Source organism: Carettochelys insculpta, chromosome 32 (genome assembly GCF_033958435.1).
Source record: "Carettochelys insculpta isolate YL-2023 chromosome 32, ASM3395843v1, whole genome shotgun sequence".
NCBI classification, from domain to species: domain Eukaryota; kingdom Metazoa; phylum Chordata; order Testudines; family Carettochelyidae; genus Carettochelys; species Carettochelys insculpta.
The window spans coordinates 486,891-510,330 of record NC_134168.1 but is presented as its reverse complement, the minus strand read 5'-3'; the positions used below and the strand labels follow the sequence as shown (position 1 = coordinate 510,330).

Sequence of the window (23,440 nt, the reverse complement as noted above, 5' to 3'; positions counted from 1 at the left end):
ACAGAGAAATTTCAGGAGGTGTTAGTCAGAAGGGTCCCAACAGGAAGGAAACCAGGACAAATGATTTAATTTGCAGTCACATTTCTGATGTGACTCAGACCTGGTCTCTTTGTCCCGCTACAGATGACCTATTTCGAGGGCGACCCTGGAGGGAACCAGACCATCTCCGATGTGTTCATCCTGGTCGGGTTCTCATACCTTAACGAGCTGCAAATTCTTCTGTTTTTGGTTCTTCTAGTCATCTACCTGCTCACCCTGATGTGGAACCTGCTCGTTATCCTGTTGATAAATCTGAGCCCCTCCCTCCACACCCCCATGTATTTCTTCCTTGTGAACCTGTCTGCCTCGGAAATCTGCTTCACCAGCAGTGTGGTCCCTCAGCTGCTGGCTCACCTCCTGGTGGAGGAAAAGACCATCTCCATTGCAGCTTGTGCAGCGGGGGTGTACATCAATGCCATTATGGCCCTCACACAATGCTGCCTCCTCACAGCCATGGCCTATGACCGCTACGTCGCCGTATGTCACCCCCTGCACTACAGAACCATCATGAGCCGCCGGGTATGTGCTCTGCTCGTGGGGGCTTCATGGGTTGCTGGCATCTCGGTGGAAGTTCCTCTGACCATGTGGATCTTCAGCCTGCCCTTCTGTGGCTCCAACCGCATCCCCCACTTCTACTGCGACTTCCCACCAGTAGTGAATATGGCATGTGCTGACACGTCGCAGATTAAGATTGTTGGTCCCATGGTGACAGTTGTGTTCACCCTGTGCCCTTTCCTGTTGACACTCCTGTCCTACATCCGCATTATCTCCACCATCCTCAAGCTGCCATCGGCGGAGGGAAGGCGTAAAGCCTTCTCCACCTGCTCCTCCCACCTCACAGTGGTGACTGTGTCCTATGTAACGGCCCTCATCACCTACCTGGTACCCAAGCCCGGCTCCACTACAGAGAGTGACCTATTCATCTCCCTATTGAACACAATCATCTCTCCAGTGTTGAATCCCATAATTTACACTTTGAGGAATAAAGAGGTGAAAGGAGCCTTGAGAAAACATTTACAGAATATCAGCTTTTCTTGCCAGCGGAGAAACTAGAGAATGAGCAGTGAAATTCGTCAAAATTGGGGCGGGGGTGGGGTCCTAGTGAAGGGAAGTTCATAAATATTTCATTGAATTTCTCACAACGACTCTGAATTTTTTTGTTCCTTTGACAGATTTTGTCCTGTCTGTAAAATGGGAAGTGAAACTCTTGTTGTCAAATTACCCCATAATTTTACATTGCTCATTTTTTTGAAATACAAAAGGCAGGATTTCCCTTGATTTATAATTCATTGAAAAAAAAACAAAAGATGAGATTTAGACCAAGTATGGTCCTGAAAACTGGAAATGTCAAAGGAAAACAGAGCGTCCAAGGAGAGATGTTTCATTCAAAGTTCATCTCTGTGAACTGTGTCCTTCCCAGGTCAGACTATGAGAAGCTGTTTTCCTTACTATCCCCTTGCTCCTGACGATACCATGTGGGATGCTGACAGGGAGAGGTGTGAGGGTGCCCTGATACTGAGGTCAGAAGGAGGTGAGAAAGGGCTAGTTGTACCGCCAGGCCCACCAGCAATATATTAGAAGCAACAGGAAGACCAAGCACAGGGTAGGCACATTGCTTAGTGAGGAGGGAGGAACAATATAAGAAAACTGGAAATGGCAGAGGTGCTGAATGACTTCATTGTTTCGGTCTTCACCAAGAAGTCCAATGGAGAAATGCCAAACATGGTGAAAGGGAGTCAGGAGGGGACAGGTTTAGAAGATAAAATAAAAAAAATAAAAAAGTTAAAAATTACCGAGAAATAGTCTGATGAAGGAATGCCCAACATAGTGCAGGCTAGTGGGAAAGGGGTAGGGTTCAAAGTTGAAATAAAAAAAGAACAAGTTAAAAATCACTTAGAAAAAATAGATGTCTGCATGTCACCAGGAGCTGAAGAAATGCCTCCTAGAATACTGGCGGAGCTGAAAGGGGAGGTATCTGAGCCTTTAGCTTTCGTCTTTGAAAAGTCCTGGAAGTGAGGAGAGATTTCAGGAGACTGGAAAAGGGCAGATAAAGTTCTCATCGACAAAAAAGGGAAATAAAAACAACCCAGGAAGTTGCAGACCAGTCAGTTTAACTTCTGTCCCAGGAAAGGTAATGGAGCAAGTAATTAAGAAATGCGTCTGCAAACACCTGGAAGACAATAGGGGGCTGGGTAACAGCCAGCGTGGATTTGTTAAGAACAAATCACGCCCAACCAATCGGATAGCTTTCTGTGATAGGATAACAAGCCTTGCGGACAAGGAAGAATGGGTGGACGTGGTGTACCTAGACATTAGAAAGGCATTTGATATGGTCTTGCATGTCCTCTTTTCAATATACTAGGCAAATACAACTTAGGTGGGGCTGCTATAGGGAGGAGGGAAGACCCTATTTGGACACAGACTGGCTAACGTAGTGAGGAGGGCTTTAAACTAGGTTCGACAGGGACAGGGGAGCAAAGCCAACAAGTAAGTGGAGAACATGGAAACCTGGGAAGTGGGTCGGAAGTGGGAGGGAGCACAGGCTATAATGGCAGAGAAAAAGGAGGGTTAGGGCAAAACTGGGAGGCAAGATCCAATCAATATTTTAGATGCCACTATACAAGTGCAAGAAGTATGGGCAATAAGCGGCAAGAACTGAAAGTGCTAATAAGTACAACTATGACATCGTTGGCATCACAGAAACTTGGTGGGATAATACACACATTTGGAATGTTGGTATGGAAGGGCACAGCCTGCTTTGGAAGGATAGATGGGGAGAAATGTAAAATATTAAAAATATACACAGTTGGACTGACATGGAGGTGGACAAAGGAAATGGATGTGTTGAGAGTCTCTGGGTCAGGCTAAAAGGGGTAAAAAACAATGGTGATGTCCTGCTAGGAGTCTACTACAGGCCGCCTTCCCAGATGGAGGAGGTGGATGAGGCTTTTTTTAACAACTAACAAAGTCATCCAGGGCCCAGGATTTGGTGGTGATGGGAGACTTCAACTATCCAGATATGTGTTGAGAAACTAACTCAGTGGGGCACAGACTATCCAATAAGTTCTTGGATGCGATTTTAACAAATAGGGAGGAACTGATTGAGAATTTGAAAGTGGAAGGCAGCTTGGGTGAAAGTGTTCATGAAATCGTAATATTCACAATTTTAAGGAAGGGTAGAGGGGAGAACAGCAAAATAGAGACAATGGATTTCAGGAAGGCAGATTTTGCTAAACTCAGAGAGCTGGTAGGTAAGGTCCCATGGGAAGCAAGACTGAGGGGAAAAACAACTGAGGAGAATTGGCAGTTTTTCAAAGGGACATTATTAAGGGCTCAAAAGCAAGCTATTCCGCTGTGTAGGAAAGAGAAAATATGGCAAAAGACCAGCTTGAGTTAGCCAGGAGATCTTACATGATCTCATAATAAAAAAGGAATCATAAAAATGGAAGCAAAGACAAAGTACATAGGATGAATAAAGACAAACAACACAGGAATGCAGGGGCAAGATTAGAAGGGCTAAGGCACAAAATGAGCTCAAACTAGCTACAGGCATAAAGAGAAACAAGAAAGCTTTTTATAAATCCATTAGAAAAGGAGGAAGACCATGGACAGGGTAGAGCCATTGCTCAGTGAGGAGGGAAAAAGAGTAACAGGAGACTTGGAAATGGCAAAACAAAAAAGCAGTCAAGCAGCACTTTAAAGACTAACAAAATAATTTATTAGGTGAACTTTCATGGGACAGACCCACTTCTTCAGACCAGAGCCAGACCAGACCAGACTCAATATTTAAGGCACAGAGAACCAAAAACAGTAAGCAAGAAGGACAAATCAGAAAAAAATGATCAAGGTGAGCAAATCAGAGAGTAGAGGGGTAGAAGAGGGTCGACGGGGGGGGAAGGTCAAGAATTAGATTAAGCCAAGTATGCAAATGAGCCCCTATAGTGACTCAGAAAAGTCCCATCCCGGTTCAAACTACGTGTTAACGTGCCGAATTTGAGTATAAAAGACAGCTCGGCTGTCTCCCTTTCAATAGTGGTGCGAAAATTTTTCTTCAGTTACACGCATCCTCTTAAATCATTGACAGAATGGCCCACTCCATTAAAATGCTGATTAACCAGTTTGTGGATCTGGAGTGTTTTTATGTCTGTTTTGTGCCCATTAACTCTTTGTCTAAGGGAGTTAGAAGTCTGTCCAATGTACAAAGCATCTGGGCATTGTTGGCACATGATGGCATATATGATGTTAGTTGAGGAACATGAGAACGTGCCCGTGATTCTGTGAATAACCTGGTTAGGTCCAGTGATGGTATTTCCAGAGAAGATATGTGGACAAAGCTGGCAGTGGGCTTTGTTGCAAGGAAAGGTTCCAGGACTGGTATTCCTGGGGTTTAGACTGTGGCTGTTGGTGAGGATCCTCATAAGGTTGGGAGGTTGTCTGTCGGAGAGAACAGGCCTGTCACCCAGGGCCTTCTGGAGTGTGGCATCCTGATTAAGGATAGGTTGTTGGTCTTTAATAATTCATTGCAGTGGTTTGAGTTGGAAATGACAGAGATGCTTAACGACTTCTTTGTTTCAGTGTTCACCGAGAAGTCTGAAGAAGGGATGCCAAAGATGTTGAGTGCTAGTGGGAAAGGAGTAGGGTTAGACGATAAAATAAAAAAGAGCAAGTTAAAAATCACTTGGAAAAGTTACATGTCTGCAAGTCACCATGGCCTGATGAAATGCATCCTAGAATACTCAAGGAGCTGATAGAGGAGATATCTGAGCCTTTAGCTATCATCTTTGGAAAATTATGGGAGACAGGAGAAATTCCAGAAGACTGGAAAAAGGCAAATATAGTGCCCATCTATAAAAAAGGGAATAAGAACAAAGCAGGAAACTACAGACCGGTCAGTTTAACTTCTGTATCAGGAAAGATAATGGAACAAGTAACTAAGGAAATCATCAGCAAACACGTGGAAGATGGTAAGGTGCTAGGGAACAGTCAGCATGGATTTGGAAAGAACAAATCCTGTCAAACCAATCTATTAGCTTTCTTTGATAGGATAACGAGTCTTGTGGATAAGGGAGAAGCGGTGGATGTGGTGTATGTAGACTTTAGTAAGGCATTTGATACGGTCTCGCATGATAGTCTTATCAATAAACTAGGCAAATGCAACTTAGATGGGGCTGCTATAAGGTGGGTGCATAACTGGCTGGATAACCACACTCAGAGAGGTGTTATTAATGGTTCTCAAACCTGCTGGAAAGGTATCAAAAGTGGGGTTCTGCAGGGGTCTGTTTTGGGACCAGTTCTATTCAATATCTTCATCAGCGATTTAGATATGGGCACAGAAAGTTCGCTTGTTAAGTTTGCAGATGATACCAAGCGGGGAGGGGTTGCAACTGCTTTGGAGGATAGGGTCAAAATTCAAAATGATCTGGCAAATAGGATGAAGTTTAATAAAGATAAATGCAAAGTGCTCCAATTCGGAAGGAACAATCAGTTTCACACAAACAGAATGGGAAGCGACTGTATAGGAAGGAGTTTGGCAAAAGGGGTCTAGGGGCTATAGGGGTCCACAAGCTAAATATGAGTCAACAGTGTGACGCTGTTGCAAAAAAAGCAAACGTGATTGTGGGATGCATTAAGAGGTGTGTAGTAAGCAAGACATGAGAAGTCATTCTTCTGCTCGACTCTGCGCTGGTTAGGCCGCAGTTGGAGTATTGTGTCCCGTTCTGGGCACTGCATTTCAAGAAAGATGCGGAGAAATTGGAAAGGGTAGAGAAAAGAGCAACGAGAATGATGGAAGGTCTAGAGATCATTATCTATGAAGAAAGGCTGAAAGAACTGGGCTTGTTTCGTTTGGAAAAGAGAAGATTGAGGGGGGACATGATAGCGGTTTTAGGTATCTAAAAGGGTGTCATAAGGAGGAGGGAGAAAACTTGTTCTTCTTGGTCTCTGAGGACAGAACAAGAAGCAATGGGCTTAAACCGCAGCAAGGGAGGCTTAGGTTGGACAGTAGGAAAGTTCCTAATGATCAGGGTGGTCAAACGCTGGAATAAATTGCCAAGGGAGGCTGTGGAATCTCTGGAGATATTTAAGAACAGGTCAGACAAATGTCTCTCAGAATTGGTCTAGACAGTACTTGGTCCTGCCATGAGGGCAGGGGGCTGGACATGATGACCTCGCAAGGTCCCTTCCAGTCCTCGTATTCTATGATGATATGCTATGTGGTGGGTGCAGAACTGGCTGGATACACGTTCTCAGATAGTTGTTATTAATGGGTCACAGTCCTGCTGGATGGGCAGAACAAGGGGGGCTCTGCAGGGGTCTGTTTTGGGACAGGCTCTGGTCAGTATCTTCGGCGATGTGGATCTGGGCATGGAGAGTGCGCTGCTTACGTCTGTAGGTGATACCAAGCTGGGAGGGAGAACAGGGTCGTCATTCAGAATGATCTGGGCACACTGGAGAAACGGCCTGAGGTCAATAGGGTGAAGCTGAATGAGGCCAAGTGCAAAGTGCTCCCCTGAGGAAGGCCCAATCCGTGTCACACCCAGCCGGGGAAGTGGCTGTCGAGGGAGGGGTCCTGCAGAAAGGGATCTGGGCTCAGAGCGGAGCACAAGCTCCAGAGGAGTCAACAGGGTGAGACTGTTGCCAGAAGCGCCAACCTGCTTGTGGGCGGCACTGCCGGGTGTTGGGAGCCAGCCAGGAGCAGCAATTCCTTCCCCCCGCTCTGCGCTGAGCAGCCTCCGTGGGGCTGGTGCCCAGGGCTGGCCCCACATTTGCAGGAGGCTGTGGAGAAGTGGGAGCAGGTGCGGAGAAGAGCACAAGGCTGGTGGAAGGTGCGGAGAACATGAGCTGTGGGGGAGCCGGACAGACCTGGGCTCCTTTCGCTCAGAAAAGAGAAAGCTCCCAGGGGCCAGGGGAGCGGGTCTCAAGCAGAGAGCTGCAAGGAAGAGGGATAATTGTGGTGCCCCCCAGCCAGCTGCAGCCCCTCCCACTCCCCACTGCCCCCCTCTCCCCACCCAGCCCCTCCTATAGCAGGGAGTCCAACAGGCTCTGGGGTGTCCTGCTGGTGGAGACGGGACCCGATCCTGTTGTTGTCAGATGCTACCAGCGTGGTGCTCTGCTCTCTCCAATGCTGGTATCACTCGGCTGCGTGCGTGTTCCCTCTGTGCGCTGCCCCAGCTCTGCAGATAGCCGACACAGCAGACCCAAGGAGAACCCCCAGTGACCACAGAGTCTAGTAAGGTGCGCAGGCGCGTCGGCCAGGTTTATTGCCGTATTGGACACAATAGTAGTTCCCTGCAGACTCCTCAGTCTAAGTCAGGGCATACTACAAATATGCACCCACGGTCAATGGACTCGGCTCAGTCAGTGGCAGGACTTTCCACTGCCCCCCCGGCCAGACACAGACCACACCCCAGAAGTACATTCTTATACACAGGTACAAACAACTTACACCTCACTCCTGACGTATTGGGGTACAACCCTTCTACGTAGCCAGGTGCCGCCTCTCACCTTGTACATGTTGGTTCGAACAACACAACTCCCCTTTGCCCCTGTCATTGGGGTGGGTCGGCCTGTTCGTTCTCATCCGTGGGATGTTCCAGGGTCGGGAGTTCTGGTACCATGTTCACACTTCAATATGCCAGGCAGAGATGTCTATGCACCAGCGACCCTCTTCTTGCCAGCTCCTGTGAGCAACGCGTTGCTTTAGCTCACAGCTGCACTTTGCTTTCTGTTAGCAAAGTCTTGACCATTACTTTGGCTCAGGCCTAAGGCCTCATACTGGGCCTATACTTACTACACCTGTCCTGGGGCTGAGGTGGGGGCTGATCCTACCCTGGGGCTGAGGCAGGGGCTGAGCGCCTCTGGTGGGGCTGGGGGCATCTTTCACTCCCACGGCTGCCGGAGGCTCCTGAACTCTGTGGGGCTGTGGGTGCCCATTGCGCAGCCCCCCAGTCTCTGGGGCAGGCAGCCAGTGCCCCACGCCCACCCAGCGGAGCAGGGACCAGACTCCCGAGTGCCACATCTCCCAGAGCAGCACTGGTGGGTGCAGATCCTGTCTCGGGGTCATGCAGGGACGTCCTGGGGCCGGGGGTGGAGGGCAGAAGCTGGGGGAGGGGCAGAGAGAAGCTGGGGGGGCTCGGGGCGGAAAGGAAATGGGGTCAGGGGGCAGAGGGTGCCGTGGGGCAGAGGGTGCCATGGGTCAGGGCTGGTGGATCTCAGCCAGCCCTGGAGCAGGTCCCCATCCCCACAGAGGCTCTGTGCCCCAGGACGGACATCACAGCTGGGATGTTCTGCCGCCGGGGCCCTGAGGTCGGTGGTGCCCAAGGTGCAGGAGGCTGCAGGCCTGAGGCAGCAGCTCCTGCTCTGGGGTGCGGCAAGAGCAGTCGAGGGGGCTGCCAGGTCTCAGCCGCTCTCCAGCCCGGCCGTGTCCTTCTCCCCCTCCGGCTCTCCTGGGCCGGCTGCTCTCATCAGAGCTTCTCCAGCCCCCATTCTCGTGCTGCGGGGAGAAGGGCTGAGCCCGGCCCATGGCCCTGGGGCGGGGGACTCCCTGGCTGGGGTCCTGCCTGTCCCAGCCAACTCCCCACCCAGTCCCGGCGCGCAGAGGACCCGAGTGCCCCTCCCTGGGGGGGATGCTCTGCAGTGGGGTGTGCAGGCCCAGGCCCTCAGTGAGCTGGGAAATGACAGATTTCAGTGGGGAACTGATTAAACGGTTTCTCACCCCAGTGCTGCAGCGCACTGCGGCGTTGCTGGGTGCTGTTATATCGCGCCTCTGCCCCACCCCAGAGGTGGCTGCATTTCAGCACTGGGGGTAGTGACTCCGGGGCACAGCTGCAGTGTGCTGTGAGGCAGCTGTCGTGTTCCACCCCAGAGGTGGCTGCGTTGTAATGCTGGGTGGAGCAATGTCCATACGGCTCCAGCATGGGCCAGTTGATTCTCAGCACTTGCTGGAGCCAGACGAGGAGCTGTGAACACCCCCTGCTGCCTCTCTCGCCCTGCCAGCGATGGAGGGAGGGGTGAGCGGGAGGGTGGGAGCCACTGGCCAGGACCCCGGCTTTCCCTGCCCATTGACTTCCCTTACTGCCGCCGCCGGGAGTGCAGACAATTACCCCACGCGGCTCACCCGTCCCCCAGCCCCTGCTCCAGGTGTCTCGTCTCCCTCCGCTTTGGGAGACCCGAACGGACCCGAACAGACTGGCCCAGCTGTGCCTGGGGGGCTGGGAGCCTTGTGCCTGAACCCTGCCCTGAGCCCCTCACACCCCACAGCTCCAGACACCTGCAGCAGCAGACGTCCCGTTACAGAGAATCGGGGAGTTCAGGTTCAGGGTGGCCCCACTGAGCAGCGAGGGACCGGTGGTCACTCACAGGCCACTCCGCCTCCTGTGCTGATACTGGCGGCGCCATTGGCTTCAGAGCTGGGTGTCCTGCCGGTGACCACCCCTCCCTCGCTGCTCAGTGCAGCCACGCTCCACACCTGGGAACCACAACAGCTGCCACTGCTCTGCTGCCGCCCAGGGCCAAAGGCAGCGCCACCGCCTGCAGTGGGGCAGAAGGAAGGGGGGCGATACCGTACCAGGCCCCTTCCTCCTGCGCTGCTGCTGGCGGTGGAGCTGACTTCAGCCTTGGGCGCCCTGCCAGTCCCTGCCTCTCTCCGGCCTCTCGGGGGGTGGGGGGGAGCCAGGCTGCCCCCGGCAGTGGCACAGAGGTGGGGTTGCACTCACAGACCTTCTGTGCCTCTGCTGGGGGCAGACGCCTTGTGCGCATGGTGACCGCTCTCTCTTGCCGCCCAGCTGAGCGGTGAGAGGCTCCGCCAGCAGCGGCACAGACGGGAGAGTGGCAATTCCAGCCCAGGCCTCCCTCCCTCCCGCGCTGCTGCTGGCGGTGGGGTTGCCATCCAGGTTGGGCACCGGACCCAATCCCACTGCCCCAGCCCCCGTCAGGCAGTGCCCCCGGCAGGGTGCACAAGGAAGGGAGGCAATGGCTCGCCAGGCCACCCTGCCCTCTGCGCTGCTGCTGGGGCGGCGCTGCCTTTCCCGCCGCCCACATGGGCAGACAGAGCTGCCCCCAGCAGGGGCGCAGCAGGCGGGGCAGCAACGCCATCGAATGCCGCCCTGCGTTCTGCGCTGCTGCTGGTGGCCCTGCTGCCCTCCCAGCCAGGTCAGAGGCAGCCGCTCTGCGGCCTCCCAGCGTGGAATTCAGCACGGCCAGCAGTGAGGATGTGAAGGACCAGGTGACTGTGGGATAAATAGGTCGTGTTGACTAGTCAATTCCCCCCGACTTGCTGCCTGTGTCACATAAGGGCAGGAGAGGAGGGGAAGAGAAGGTACTTCGCAGTGGCAGCGCCACGTGGAGCCAGGGGCAGCCAGGGACTCCCCAGCTCACCGCGGGCTCCCTGCGGCATTTCCACAGAACCCAATTCCCCAGCGGATCCTGGGTTGGGGAGATGCTGCGTGGAGCCCGGGACCCACTGACCCTCGGCTCCATGAGGCGCTTCCGCTTCGAAATGCACCAGAGTCTCCGGACTTCCCACTGGCCCCAGGCTGCACAGGGACTTCCCATTTCAAATGCACAAGGGCCCCGCTGGGCTCACGTCCATGTCAAAGTGCAGAAGTGTCCACCAGCTCCTCGAGCAGTCGATGGAAATTCCACCCACCAGGAAACAAATCTCTGTGACGTCCTTAGTCTGCAGCAGCAGCGATGGCGGCGGCGGCACAGAAGGGAGGCAGGTTTCTCCTCCGCTGCCCTTGTCCCATGTGTGATCTCGCAGGGCCCTGGCCGCTAGGCCGGCTGCTCAGCCTCATTGTGCGTCCCAATGGCCAGAGTCGGTCCCTTGCCCCTTTTCTCAGGGCAGTGCGTCCCAATGGCCAAAGTCGGTCCCTTGCCCCTTTTCTCAGGGCAGTGTGGCCCAATGGTTACAGTCCATAACCTGGCCCTGGCGCACAGGGCTGGGCAGGTCCCTGCGCGGGACAGGAGACGGGGACGGTTCCATCCCGCACGGGGGGCAGCCCCTCCCTCTCCACGGGAGCCCGGTCCAGGCTGCAGGTGGTGCTGTGGCTCCCGTCCCGGCGTGAGCGGGAAAAGCTGCGACCGAGGCGCTGACTCCCGCCGGCGGCTCCCTCCCTCCCCAGCAGCCGGCGCCTGCCCTGGCCCAGCCCCTGCCGAGCCGCGGGCACCTGGCGCCAGGCTGAGCCGGGGGAGCTGGCGCGTCCCCGTGGCCGGGCTCCTCCTGTCCCAAGAGAGCAAGGGCCTGTCGGACGCGGGGCCCCGGGAACCAGGGCTCAGGGGGAGCCGGGCCCTGGGATGGACTCAGCACCTCTCTAGTGCCCCCAGGGCCAGACCCCTCCCACCTATGGGCGCAGGAGCTGCTGCCCCCGCCCCCGTCCCGCCCCCCAGCTGTTCTGTTCCCTGCAGCGTGCGGCTGCCCCAGGGCCTGGCTGGGGCTGGGTTCCCAGGGGGCTGCAGCCCTGGCCCCACAGAAGAGCCGGCGCCTTGGTGCTGGGGAGGGGCTGGTCCCACATGGAGCGGGGGTGGGGGTGGGGGGCAGACAGACGCCCCCTCCCGCGGGCCGGTCCCAGGGGCTCTGGCGCGTTGCGACCGGGCTCCCATTTCCCGGGGGGGGGGACAGGCTGGGGGGCATTTCCGCAGGGCCCCGGCCTGGCGCCTGGCGGTGTCACTGCTCCAGGGGCCGGTGCCCAGCGGGTCCCTTACCTCTGGCGCAGCAGCAGTGGGGAGAGGGGTCCGGCACCTCCCTGGCCGGCCGCCCGGTGTCCTCGGCTGGGCCCCGAGGGACGGTCCCGGCTGGGTCCCCAGCTCCCTACTTGGGGACTGTGCTGAGCTGTGCTGGAAGGGAGGAGACGGGGCCCATCAGCGTCCTGCTGCCAGCCCCCAGCGCCCCCCAGGAGCCCCCTCCCCACGTCCCTCTGCTGGAGCCACTGGGGAGAGGGGCCGGATGAGACCCCCAGCTCCTGGGCAAAGGGCGCTGGGCAGGGCCCTCCATGGGGACTCCCCCCAGCGGCTCCAGGGGGCGAGGAGGGACCCAGGGCCGGGCAGGAGCCTGGCTGGAGCCGGGGCTGGAACATGGGCCCTTAAAGTGCCAGGGGCTCCCTGAGCCAGGAGCAGATGAGCTGGGCCCACGTCTGGCTCAGGCCCGGCTCTGACTCTGCCCCAGGGTCACTGCCAGGTGCAGCCCTGCAGCTGCCGCCCTGCGGCCTGTGGGAGCCGCCTGCCCACGCCGGGGTCCGGGAGCCGGCTCAGAGGTCACTCGCGGGCAGTGCGGGTGGGGGGTGAGTTACAGCCGGGCTCCGCTGCTCCCCCAGGGAAACTGCCCCCCCACCCCCACCCCCACGCTCCCCTCCCAGCTGTCCTGCTGCCCTCTGGGGCTCTGCCGCAGGTCCCCCGCAGGGCCGGCCCGAGGCCAGACCAGGCCCTGCAGAGCCTGCAGGGGAAGGGGGGGATGGGGGGTCCCAGGTTTACATGAGTTTTGCACAAAATGGCCGCGTGTCCAGTGCGGTTTTTTTGGCAAAAAAGCCTCTTTTGCAAAAAGTGTTTGACGGGGACATGCAAATGAGAGTGTGACATATGCTAATGAGCACTTCATTTACATTTCCTCTTCCCCAGGAGGGCAGCAGTGCAGACACAGCCCCAGAGAGACTCGGGGACTGCGCCAAGGCAGGAACTGCAGAGAAGCAGCTCGACCCCCCAGCCCCTGCTGGCCTGGGACTGGTCGGTCTGGGCTGTGAATCCCACAACAGGAGACCTGGAAGGGACCTCGAGAGAACGTCGAGTCCAGTCCCCTGCGCTCGCGCCAGGACCCAGCACCGGCTGGAGCCTCCCTGACAGGTGTGTGTCCAACCTGCCCTGAGACGTCTCCAGGGATGGAGATTCCACAGCCCCTGGGCGATTTATTCCAGTGTTCAACCACCCGGCCAGGTGGGGAGTTTTCCTCACGTCCGACCTCAGCCTCCCTGGGGGCAGGTTCAGCCCATTGCTCCTTGTCCTGCCCTCAGAGGCCCAGGAGAGCAACGTTTTTCCCTCCTCCTCAAGACACTCCTGAAAACACGCAAAAGGCCGGCCCAGGTCACCTCCGGCTCCCAGCGCTCTGCCAGCCCCAGCTCCGTGGGAGGCCTCCCGCCCCACCCCAGCCCCCACCCACCCTGCTTGGCGGGGGGCCGGGAAAGGGGGCGGAGGCAGGAGGGGGCAGCCAGAGGGAGGGAAAGGGGCGAAGGGGAACCAGACCGAGCAGGCTCCAAACCCCTCGGAGGCTCCCACCTTCTCCCCGGGCCCAGCCCCACCGGCCGCAGGGAAGGAGAAAACGCCCACGAGGCTCCTCCGGCCCCGCCCGTCGGTCCCAGTTCTCCCTCCGGCCCCCGCAGAGACCCTGGGGAGGCGCCGGCTGCTGCCAAGCCGCGGGAATCTCTGAGCTCGTCCCCGCCTCGCGCCTCTGTCCTGATTGGCTGTTGTCAGGGTCTCTCTGTGAGGTCATCCCTGTCCTCCAATAGGCTGAGGTCCTGCCACAGGCCTTTGTGATGTCACTGCCACCCCCACCCTTCCCGCCCAAGGCTGGTGTCCTGGCCCTGGCCAGCCCCTCTGGAGGTTGGAGGGGTTCCCCTGGCGCCCCACTGAATGGAAGCTGGGTCTGGGGCAGAGCGGGCTGGGCAGTAACGTCCCAGGGGCTGCTCCCTTGGCCCCACCCAACTCATCAGTCCTGAGCAGACAGGCCAGTGTAACCGGGGAGGTGTTAAGCAGACACTGGCCTGAGCCCTGGCGTGGACACAAGGGCGCTGCTATTAAGGCCCCTTCTCTTGCTGGAGTGTATTGTACGTCCTCAGCTGGAACCACGGCCTGCTGGAGGCTCTGTCACACGGTTAGGACTGAATCTGAGGTCATCTCTGCAGCAGCACACAACCTACTTTCCAGAGGAGAGAAGGTCCATTATCCTCGTTCTACAGTTGGAGAAACTGAGGCACAGACAGGGGTGGGGCCTTGCCTAAAGTCACCAAGCTGGAAACTGGTGGGCCCAGACTCCTGATTCTCAGTCCAGGGCTGGACGTCCTCCCCTTGATCAGGAACGGCCATATTACTGCCCCTCTCAGTGGGATTCCCACAATACACCCGCTGCTGGCGCTGTGCAGTGGGGTCGCTCTGCCTGCCGGCCTGGGGACTCGTCTGGTTCCTGTTCCCATGGCAGGACCAGCTGTCAGGGCAGTTCAGTCCCCAGAGTGAAGGGAGCAGCCACAGTCCTGCTCTGTACAGCCAGAATGAGATTCAAATCAATGGTTTTGTTCCTTCTAAACACTTCCTGTCCCACACTGGGTTTGTTCTGGTTGCAAAGCAAGTTTTCCCTGGGGAAACTGAACATTTTCTGCTCCAGCCAATTGCTCAGAATAAACACTTCCAAGGCTGGAACAGTTTAACTTTCTCCACGTGGAAGACTAAAGGAGAAATTGCTGTCAGCGAAGCAAATCACAATCTTCAACTCAATGGAGCAACAGAATACAGAAGAGTTATTTACTTCTTCCTGTGGCACAAGAACTAGCCGGTGACCAAATGACATCAGCACGGAGCAGAGTTACAACAACCTAAGGGAAATGTTTCTTCACATGGCACAAAGTCAGCCTGTGGAAAGTTCCTAAAGTTACTAACGACGCCTCTTGTGGGCAAATCCCCAGAGCTCCAGAGCAACAACTTTCATGATCGTTCCTAGTAAAGCTCCAGGGGATTTCAGCATCTCTTCACGCCCAGCACCAGGCTTAGTGAACACTTAACGGGGAGATTTATGAGGCTCTCACCTCTTTGGAACTTGGTTGTCTTCATCTGCTGGCCAGGACGGCAATGATCAGCTCGGATGCCCCAGGACGCCCTAGATGTTTGGGAGGCAGCCGGCTCTGAGGTCACAGCCATGGCCAGTTGCAGCAGGTACGGACTTTTCCTTCACACAGTGTGCGGTGCGACGGTGGGGACTGGTTATTAGCATTACGATGAGAGCTGCTCAGGGCTGCACTGCTCAGGAAAGAACAGCCTTAGCCGGGGAGGTAGCATCTGGCACTCACAGAGCGAGTGCTCCTCCAAAGGGATCTCCAGATGTTACCTGGAGTTCCCAGAGCACTCTCAGCAGATTAGGGGAAAGACAAACCACAGATTCTTTGCTCCCAGGATGGTCCGAGGTCTTTGTGCCTCTGGCTGTCCCACACCAGGTCTGCAGGACTCAGCTAAGAGATGCCGGGGCAAGGTGGTGGTGAGAATGAAACCGAGAAAGAGCCAAGGGAGGTATCTGGGGCTGCAGATAAAACCAGAGTGAGATTGCCTGGGTGGCTGCTTGCTTGTAGAGAAGTTTACCCGTCTGTAGCTGTCATGCAGCTTTACTCTGGAATTGCAAAGCCCCAGAATTTCAGTGGGAGCCGGACACCGAACACCCTTCGTCTCCTGAGACCTGCCAGCCTCCAGTGTCCAAAAGCCACCTGTCCGACAAGGGCTGAGGAGCATCCCGTACTATCCCTGTGAGTGTCTCTCTGCTGCTCATAGGCTGGCACCTGGATGGAGCTTTAGGGGTCTCCTCCAGCAGCTGACCCAACAGCTGTGGGTGCTCAGCTCAGCCCAGAGGTGCTCAGGCTTTTACATCAAGCTGTCTGGAGCTGAGTCCTTGGGCGTGTCTTCAGCCTCCACTCCTGAGCAGCTGCAGTTAGTTCGGCAGCCTCTGAGGTTGACAGGAAAGTGGTGAGCAATGTCCCGTCCGCTTTCACTGCCTTTGTCCCCAGGAGATCCACCTCCTGGCCTTGTACCTGAGTGCTCCACGGTCGTCAGGGGACTGGCCCTCAGAGCCTTCCTACCAAGGCAGGGAGCTGCAGCATCGCCCTGTTTCACAAAGGGAAAGTGAGTCGCAGTCCCTGGTTTTTAAAGGGCCCTGGAGAGGTCAGGAGTGAGAGGATCGAGGGGAATTGGTCACCTACCTCCATTATTCTCCTTGGAAGAGCGCACACCAGGAGGGGGGGTGAATTGTTTATGGGCACAAAAGGGCTCCATCTACCCTACAGTTGTGTAGACAAACCTGGGGTTTTGATGGGTGTCGTTGACAAAAGCTGTGAAGCGTCTACGTGCAAAATGTGTTAAAAAGCCTTGTAGATGCTCTGGGGGCCGGGGGGCTGTTTGTTGACAGATCGGATTGAAAGATCGACCTGCTTTTATGTGCAGACACAATCTGTGGGTAGAAGTTTTGTAAGGACACGTCTTCCAGCAGTAACTGCTGTCAACAGGTGATTCTAGTGTCGACGTAGCCAAGTTGTCTCTGGTGGGACAAAAACTGTATCTTGGTCTCTGCAGCCCAAGGTCAGTGGCTTTCCCACAAAACCATTCTCCTGAGTTTCTCACAGCAACTTCACCCTCTTGTCTGGAGTTGACATTTTTCTACGGAAACAATTGACTGTGCAAGTACATAATTCTGTCAACAAATTGTGGATGACAAGATCTGTCTTTAGTCATTTTTTTAAAAGAGATCTGAAATGTTAAGAGCAAAATATTTCTTTCATGGAATCCTGGGTCAAAATTTTCAATCTTTACATTTTCAAGTAGTCAAAAAGTGAGATAAAATTAATCTTAAAAATTAAAATTATTTTCTGAACTTCTCATTCATTTTTCTCCCCTTTCTTTCCGCACCCCTCTTATTTTTCGAATGAGCAAACTTAAAACCAGGAGAAAATGCCTGGGAGTGTCTGGAGAGTATCCAAAAAAATAAAAATAAAAAGCCCCTTGAATTCAGGTCTTTTTTCCAAAGACTGAATCAAAAGCAATATGTCATTAATAATGGGAAGATTTTGCTAAAAGATTTTTCTCAAGAGTTTCAAAATTTTCATGGAGATTCAGTTTCTACATCCTCTGGGTGTTTTAAATATCTTCTCCGTCTTAAAAAGGTTTCCAGCGTGTTTAGGCTCCCCAGTGTCCGTTTGCTGGTGTGAGATGTCACTGCAGGGGAATCCGGGCCCTGGTGTGATTATTCGTATCATTAACATACGAATGAGAGGAGAATGTGCCCTCGTTTGAGAAATCGTATTTGGGAAATTGGCTGCAGTGACACTTTCACCCCCAGACTCTGCAATGACCCCCACACCGCACCCTCCGTCTGGCACCCTCCACCCCCTGCCCTGAGCTGCCTCGACCCTCCCGGACCCTGCACATACTACATCACACCCCGGTAAAGACCCCTCCAACCCAAACACCTGCCCTAACGCCCCCCAAACCCTCTGTCCTGAGCCCCCTCACCTCACTCCATCATCCTCCCCCTTTGCCCTGAGATCCCCCACACCAAACTCTGCTGTGACATCTGCACCTCCAGCTCCTGCCCTCACCCCCGACCCTCCCACCCCCCAAACCCTCTGCCCTGACCCATTCCTGCCCTCATAGGCCCTTCCCTGTCGGTAATCATCTCCCTGGTGTACAACCACCCAGCACTTCCCACCCCCTGCCCTGTGTCCCCCCAACCCCCTGACGTCTGCACCCCCATCCCCTTCCCTTAACCACCACATGCAATAAGGCCTCCCCCACAGCCCCCTGTCCTCACTGCAGCACCCTCTGCCCCCTGCCCTGGTCCCCCAATCCTTCCATCTTCTGCTCCACCTACTCCACCACCCACTCCTACCCCTCCACCGTCCCAAGCCCCAAGACTCCCTCGTCCCCAGCCTTCAGGAACCCACCTCCACCCCACTGACATATCTTACACGGCCCATGGGGAGCCCCCCAAGAGCTGGGGGTGCCCATACAAGTGAACGTAGAAGACATAGCTGTTACTATCACCCTTGGGCTGTACCAGGCTGATCCACAACAACGGGCTCAACCTACCACACCATTCAGACCAGCGAGACAGCAGAGACGCAGAACAGGAAATGCACTTTCCCACTGCCAAATTTGTCCACATATCTTCTTTGGAAATACCATCACTGGACCTAACCAGGTTGCTCACAGAATCACGGGCACTTTCTCATGCTCCTCTACGAACATCATATATGCCATCATGTGCCAACAATGCCCAGATGCCCAGATGCTTTGTATATTGGACAGACTTCTAACTCCCTTAGACAAAGGGTCAATGGGCACAAAACAGACATCAAAACACTCCAGATCCACAATCCAGTTAGTCAACATTTTAATGGAATGGGGCATTCTGTCAATGACCTCAAGGTATGTGTGTTACAGATAAGGAATTATCGCACCGTTTTGGAAAGAGAAACAGCCGAGCTGGCTTTTATATTCAAATTCGGCACATTAACACATGGTTTAAATCGTGAAGGGAACTTTCTAAGTCACTGGAGGGGCTTGTCTGCATAGTTGGCTCAGTCTAATTTGTGACCTTCCCCCCCCACCCCTCCACTCTCTGATTTGCTCACCTTGATTATCTTTTTTCTGATTTGTCCTCCTTGCTTACTGTTTTTGGTTCTCTGTGCCTTAAATATTGAGTCTGGTCTGGTCTGGTCTGACTATGGTCTGAAGAAGTGGGTCTGTCCCACGAAAGCTCACCTAATAAACCATTTTGCTAGTCTTTAAAGTGCTACTTGGCTGCTTTTTGTTTTGATAGTGTATAGACTAGCACAGCTTCCTCTTTGTTGTTTTATAAGGTGTGTGCTGTTTACAAATTTGAGCAGAGTCAGGTGGGTGGGCTGCATCTGATCTCTTCTCATCAGACTATCCACTCCTGAATACGACCACGGTACATGCTCCACAGGTGAAGCCCACTAATTTAGAGGGGGTCTCTCATAGCTGAATTTATCTGAGCCCTTTTGGTACATAATGTGTACTTCGTTAATTTATTGCATGGTCTCCTGTTTCCAAAGGGACTGTCTGGGTGACCTGAAGAGCACTGAAATTACCACTGAGCTTTCAATGACAAGAATCTCCCCGGACCTTATTTTCAGGGGTGAGTAAATCGTAGAATGCCAGGGCTGGAAGAGAACCCAGCAAGTCATTGAGCTCAGCCCCCTGCCTAAAGCAGGATCACCCCCAACTAAATCATCCCAGCCAGGACTTTGTCAAGCGGTGACTTAAAAACTTCTTGATATAGAGGTTCCATCAACTCTCTAGGTAACACATTTCTGTGCTTCCCACCCTGCTGGGGAAATAGTTTTTCCTAATATCCAACCTCGACTTCCCCCACTGCAACTTAAAACCCTCGTTCCTCATTCTACCATCTGTCACAGCCTCTCTCCACGCTCTTTAGAGCCCCTCTTCAGGAAGTTGAAGGCTGCTATCAAATCCCCACCTCACTCTTCTCTTCTGCAAACTAAATAAGGCCAAATAATGAAACAATTCCATTTATTTAGAGCCTGTCCAAATGTCAGCTCAGAAATAAAAACAGAAACCAAAATCCATTCTGGAAAAAGAATTAATCTATATGGATGTTTTCCATCAGTAAACACAGAGAAAACATTTTGTGTTGAATGTTTGAGTTCATAAAGGCTCTTGTGAACTTTAATTTGGGTTTTTGCTGCTTCTACTTTTCACATTGATTCAGTGTGAAAACACACACTGGCATTTCCCACGGGATGCAAATTCCATTTCTCAGCCAGCTCTGCATTTAGTGCCATGGTCGTGCTGAGGAAAGTCCTTCGTAATGTCAGTGAAGGTTTTTCAAAGGAGCTCTTAAGAGAGACACAAGAATTCTCACCGCTTCTGTATGTTTAGAAAATATCACTCACAGCCGTTTGAAAAGGTTTTGTGATGTGCACTGGACGTAGCTCAGCCCCACCCTTTCATTTGGTCCTGTGATTTCATGTTCTCTCTTTGTTCTCTTGGAGAGCGTGTGTCATTTGGAGTCAGAAGAACACAGTCTCCAGTTCTGGGCGTTCCCACTCAGTGTGTCTCTTCTGTCACTCTGGTTCCCGCTTACGAGCTCACTGTTATTTGCTGCAGTCCTGTGAGAGCCCCATAGCAAGGAAGTTAAGCACAGGCGAAATCCATTTGTTGTGTCTCATTTTTAATTCAACTCTGTCACTTCACGGTCACACAAGTGATTATGAAGTTCCTTTTCAACAAATAAACCTGAAATAAAACATGTAGGAAATGTCTCCTACATCATGGGATTTTTCTTGTAAAATTCCTTGTGTTACCATCACAGGAGAAAGCTTCACAAGTGGTGTAACTCGGAGACTCATAGGATTATAGAACATTAGAACTGGGAGGGACCTCGAGCGGTTGTTCCGTCCAGTCCCCTGCACTGCACAGACCGTCCCTGATAGATGTCTGTCTAACCAGCTCTTAAACATCCCCAGGGATGGAGATTCCACAGCCCCTCCAGGTAATTTATTCCAGCGTTTAACCACCCTGACAGCTGGGAAATTTTTCCTAATGTCCAACCTAAACCTCCCTTGGTGCAGTTTAAGCTCTTTGCTCCTTTTCCTCAGTGCAGCTCCTTTTACACCCATGTAAGGTGCTGGCCCTGGGTCTCGTCTCTTATGTGGACACAAACCAATGTATTGCAGAACTGGCTGTGAGGGAGGCAGGAATGATTTGGGTCGTTCGCTAACACTGAAGGAAGAATAACGCTGTGCAGAGCAGAAAGGCCACAGTCCCCCACTGCTTTCAGATTCCAGGGGGCTTCTCCATCGGAAAAAGGTTTCCAGCGTGTTTTGGCTCCGCAGTGTCCGTTTGCTGGTGTGAGGTGTCACTGCAGGGGAATCCGGGCACTGGTGTGATTATTCGTATCATTAACATACGAGTGAGAGGAGAATGTGCCCTCGTCTGAGAAATCGTATTCGGGAACTCGGCTGCAGTCACACTTTCACCCCCAGACTCTGCACTGACCCCCACACCTCACCCTCCATCTGGCTCCCTCCATCCCCTGCCCTGAGCTGCCCCAACCCTCCTGGACCCTGCACATACTCCATCACACCCTGGCAAGGACCCCCCCACCCAAACACCTGCCTTAACGCCCCCCCAACCCTCTGTCCTGAGCCCCGTCCCCTCACTCCATCCCCCTCCACCTTTACCCTGAGACCCCCCACACCAAACCCTGCTGTGACAACTGCACCTCCAGCTCCTGCCCTCACCCCCGACCCTCCCACCTCCCAAAACCTCGGCCCTGACCTCTCCCTGCCCTCATAGGCCCCTCCCTGTCGATAATGATCTCCCTGGTGTGCACCCACCCAGCACTTCCCACCCCCTGCCCTGGTCCCCCCAGGTCCCTGCCTTCTGCATACCCAACCCCTGCCCTTAGCCACCATATGCAATGAGGCCTCCCCCACAGCCCCCTGTCCTCACTGCAGCACCCTCTGCACCCTGCCCTGGTCCCCCAACCCTTCCATCTTCTGCTCCACCTCCTCCACCACCCACCTCTTCCCCTCCACCATCCCAAGCCCAAACACTCCCCCACCCCCAGCCTTCAGCCACCCTCAGCCACCCCACTGATATCTCTTACACAGCCCATGGGGGGCCATACAAGAGAACGTAGAACACACAGCTGTTACCTTCACCCCTGGGCTGCGCCAGGCTGATACACAACAATGGGCTAAACCTACCACACCATTCCTTCTCACCACACCTTTCAGACCAGCGAGACCGCAGAGATGCAGAGCAGGAAATGCACTTTCCCACTGGAAGTGACGCACCTTACACAGCGCCACATTCACTGAGGGACTTTTTCACAAAATGCCAATAGAAAAAAGACCACCGTCAGCTCCAGCTCCATCCCATTCACACAGAACGGCGCAATCGAGAGCTGTTGGAAATGCAACGAACAGACAACACGGACTGGAAACACAGAGACAAGAGACAAGCGGCTCTTCCATCAGATGAAAATGAAGAACTCCAGGAAACTCACCTTCATATGGACAGAAGTCAACATCTCAACCCAATGACAGTGAGGAGCCAAGAGAAACCTGACTTGCAAGAGACAGAAGAAGACAATCAACCCCTCGAGCACACGAACCAAATGTCCCTGACTCTGCTTAAAGCCTGGAGCAAGCCCAGATCAGTGGGCTGTAATTTACAGAGAAATTTCAGCAGTTGTTAGTCAGAAGGGTCCCGACAGGAAGGAAACCAGGACAAATGTTTTAATTTGCAGTCACATTTCTGATGTGTCTCAGACCTGGTCTCTTTGTTCCCCTACAGATGACCTCTTCCAAGAGCGACCCTGGAGGGAACCAGACCATCTTCGATGTGTTTGTCCTGGTGGGGTTCTCACATCTTAACGAGCTGCAAATCCTTCTGTTTGTGGTGCTTCTAGTCATATACCTGCTCACCCTGATGGGGAACCTACTCGTTATCCTGCTGATAAAGCTGAGCTCCTCCCTCCACACCCCCATGTATTTCTTCCTGGTGAACCTGTCTGCCTCGGAAATCTGCTTCACCAGCAGTGTGGTCCCTCAGCTGCTGGCTCACCTCCTGGTGGAGGAAAAGACCATCTCCATTGAAGCTTGTGCAGCGGGGATGTACGTTTTAGCCATCACGGGTCTCACGGAAGGCTGCCTCCTCGCAGCCATGGCCTACGACCGCTACGTGGCCATATGTCACCCCCTGCACTACACAACCATCATGAGCAGCCGGGTGTGTGCTCTGCTCGCGGGGGCTTCATGGGCTGTTGGCATCTCGGTGGGAGTTTCTCTGACCATGTGGATCTTCAGCCTGCCCTTGTGTGGCTCCAACCGCATCCACCACTTCTTCTGTGATGCTCCACCATTTTTGGAAATGGCATGCGCTGACACATCAATAATTAAGGCTGTAGGCCGTATGGTGGCAGTTCTGTTCACCCTGGGCCCTTTCCTGTTGATACTCCTGTCCTACATCCGCATTATCTCCACCATCCTCAAGCTGGCATCGGTGGAGGGAAGGTGTAAAGCTTTCTCCACCTGCTCCTCCCACCTCACGGTGGTGACTGTGTTCTATGGAACAGCCCTCATCACCTACCTGGTGCCCAGCACTGGCTCCACTACAGAGAGTGACCTATTGATTTCCCTATTATACACAATCGTCTCACCAGCATTGAACCCCATAATTTACACTCTGAGGAACAAAGAGGTGAAAGGAGCCTTGAGAAAAACTGTACAGAAGAGCAGCTTTTCTCACCACTGGAGAAATTAGAGCCTGAAAAGTCGAATTAATCAAATTGGGTGGTGGGGTCCTGGTGAACAGAAATTCAAAAAGATTTTATTGAATTTCTCACAACGCTCAACTTCTTTGTTCTTTTGAAAGACTATATCCAGTCTGGAAAATGGAAGAGAAACTTTTGTTGCCAATTTACCTCAAAATTTAAAATGTCTCTATTTTTTGAAATTCAAAAGGCAGAATGGTTTCCTCGGATTTATAATTCATTGGGAACATCCCGCCCCCCCCCCCGCCAAAAGGAAAAGGTTTAGTCAAAGTATGGTCCTGACTTTCAGCTTTCAAAACTGGAAATGTCAAAGGAAAACAGAGCTTCCAAGGAGAGACGTTT

General features: G+C 53.7%; 1 protein-coding gene across 1 annotated transcript; it reads left to right on the top strand.

The window, feature by feature from the left end:
• The first annotated feature begins 492 nt into the window (after nucleotides 1-492).
• LOC142004476 (olfactory receptor 10A4-like) lies at nucleotides 493-23,088 on the top strand. The gene is made up of 3 exons (XM_074982120.1): nucleotides 493-744; nucleotides 15,786-15,900; nucleotides 22,148-23,088. Exons 1-3 carry the CDS (start codon nucleotides 493-495, stop codon nucleotides 23,086-23,088), a joined length of 1,308 nt encoding a protein of 435 aa, XP_074838221.1.
• The last annotated feature ends 352 nt before the right edge of the window (nucleotides 23,089-23,440 follow it).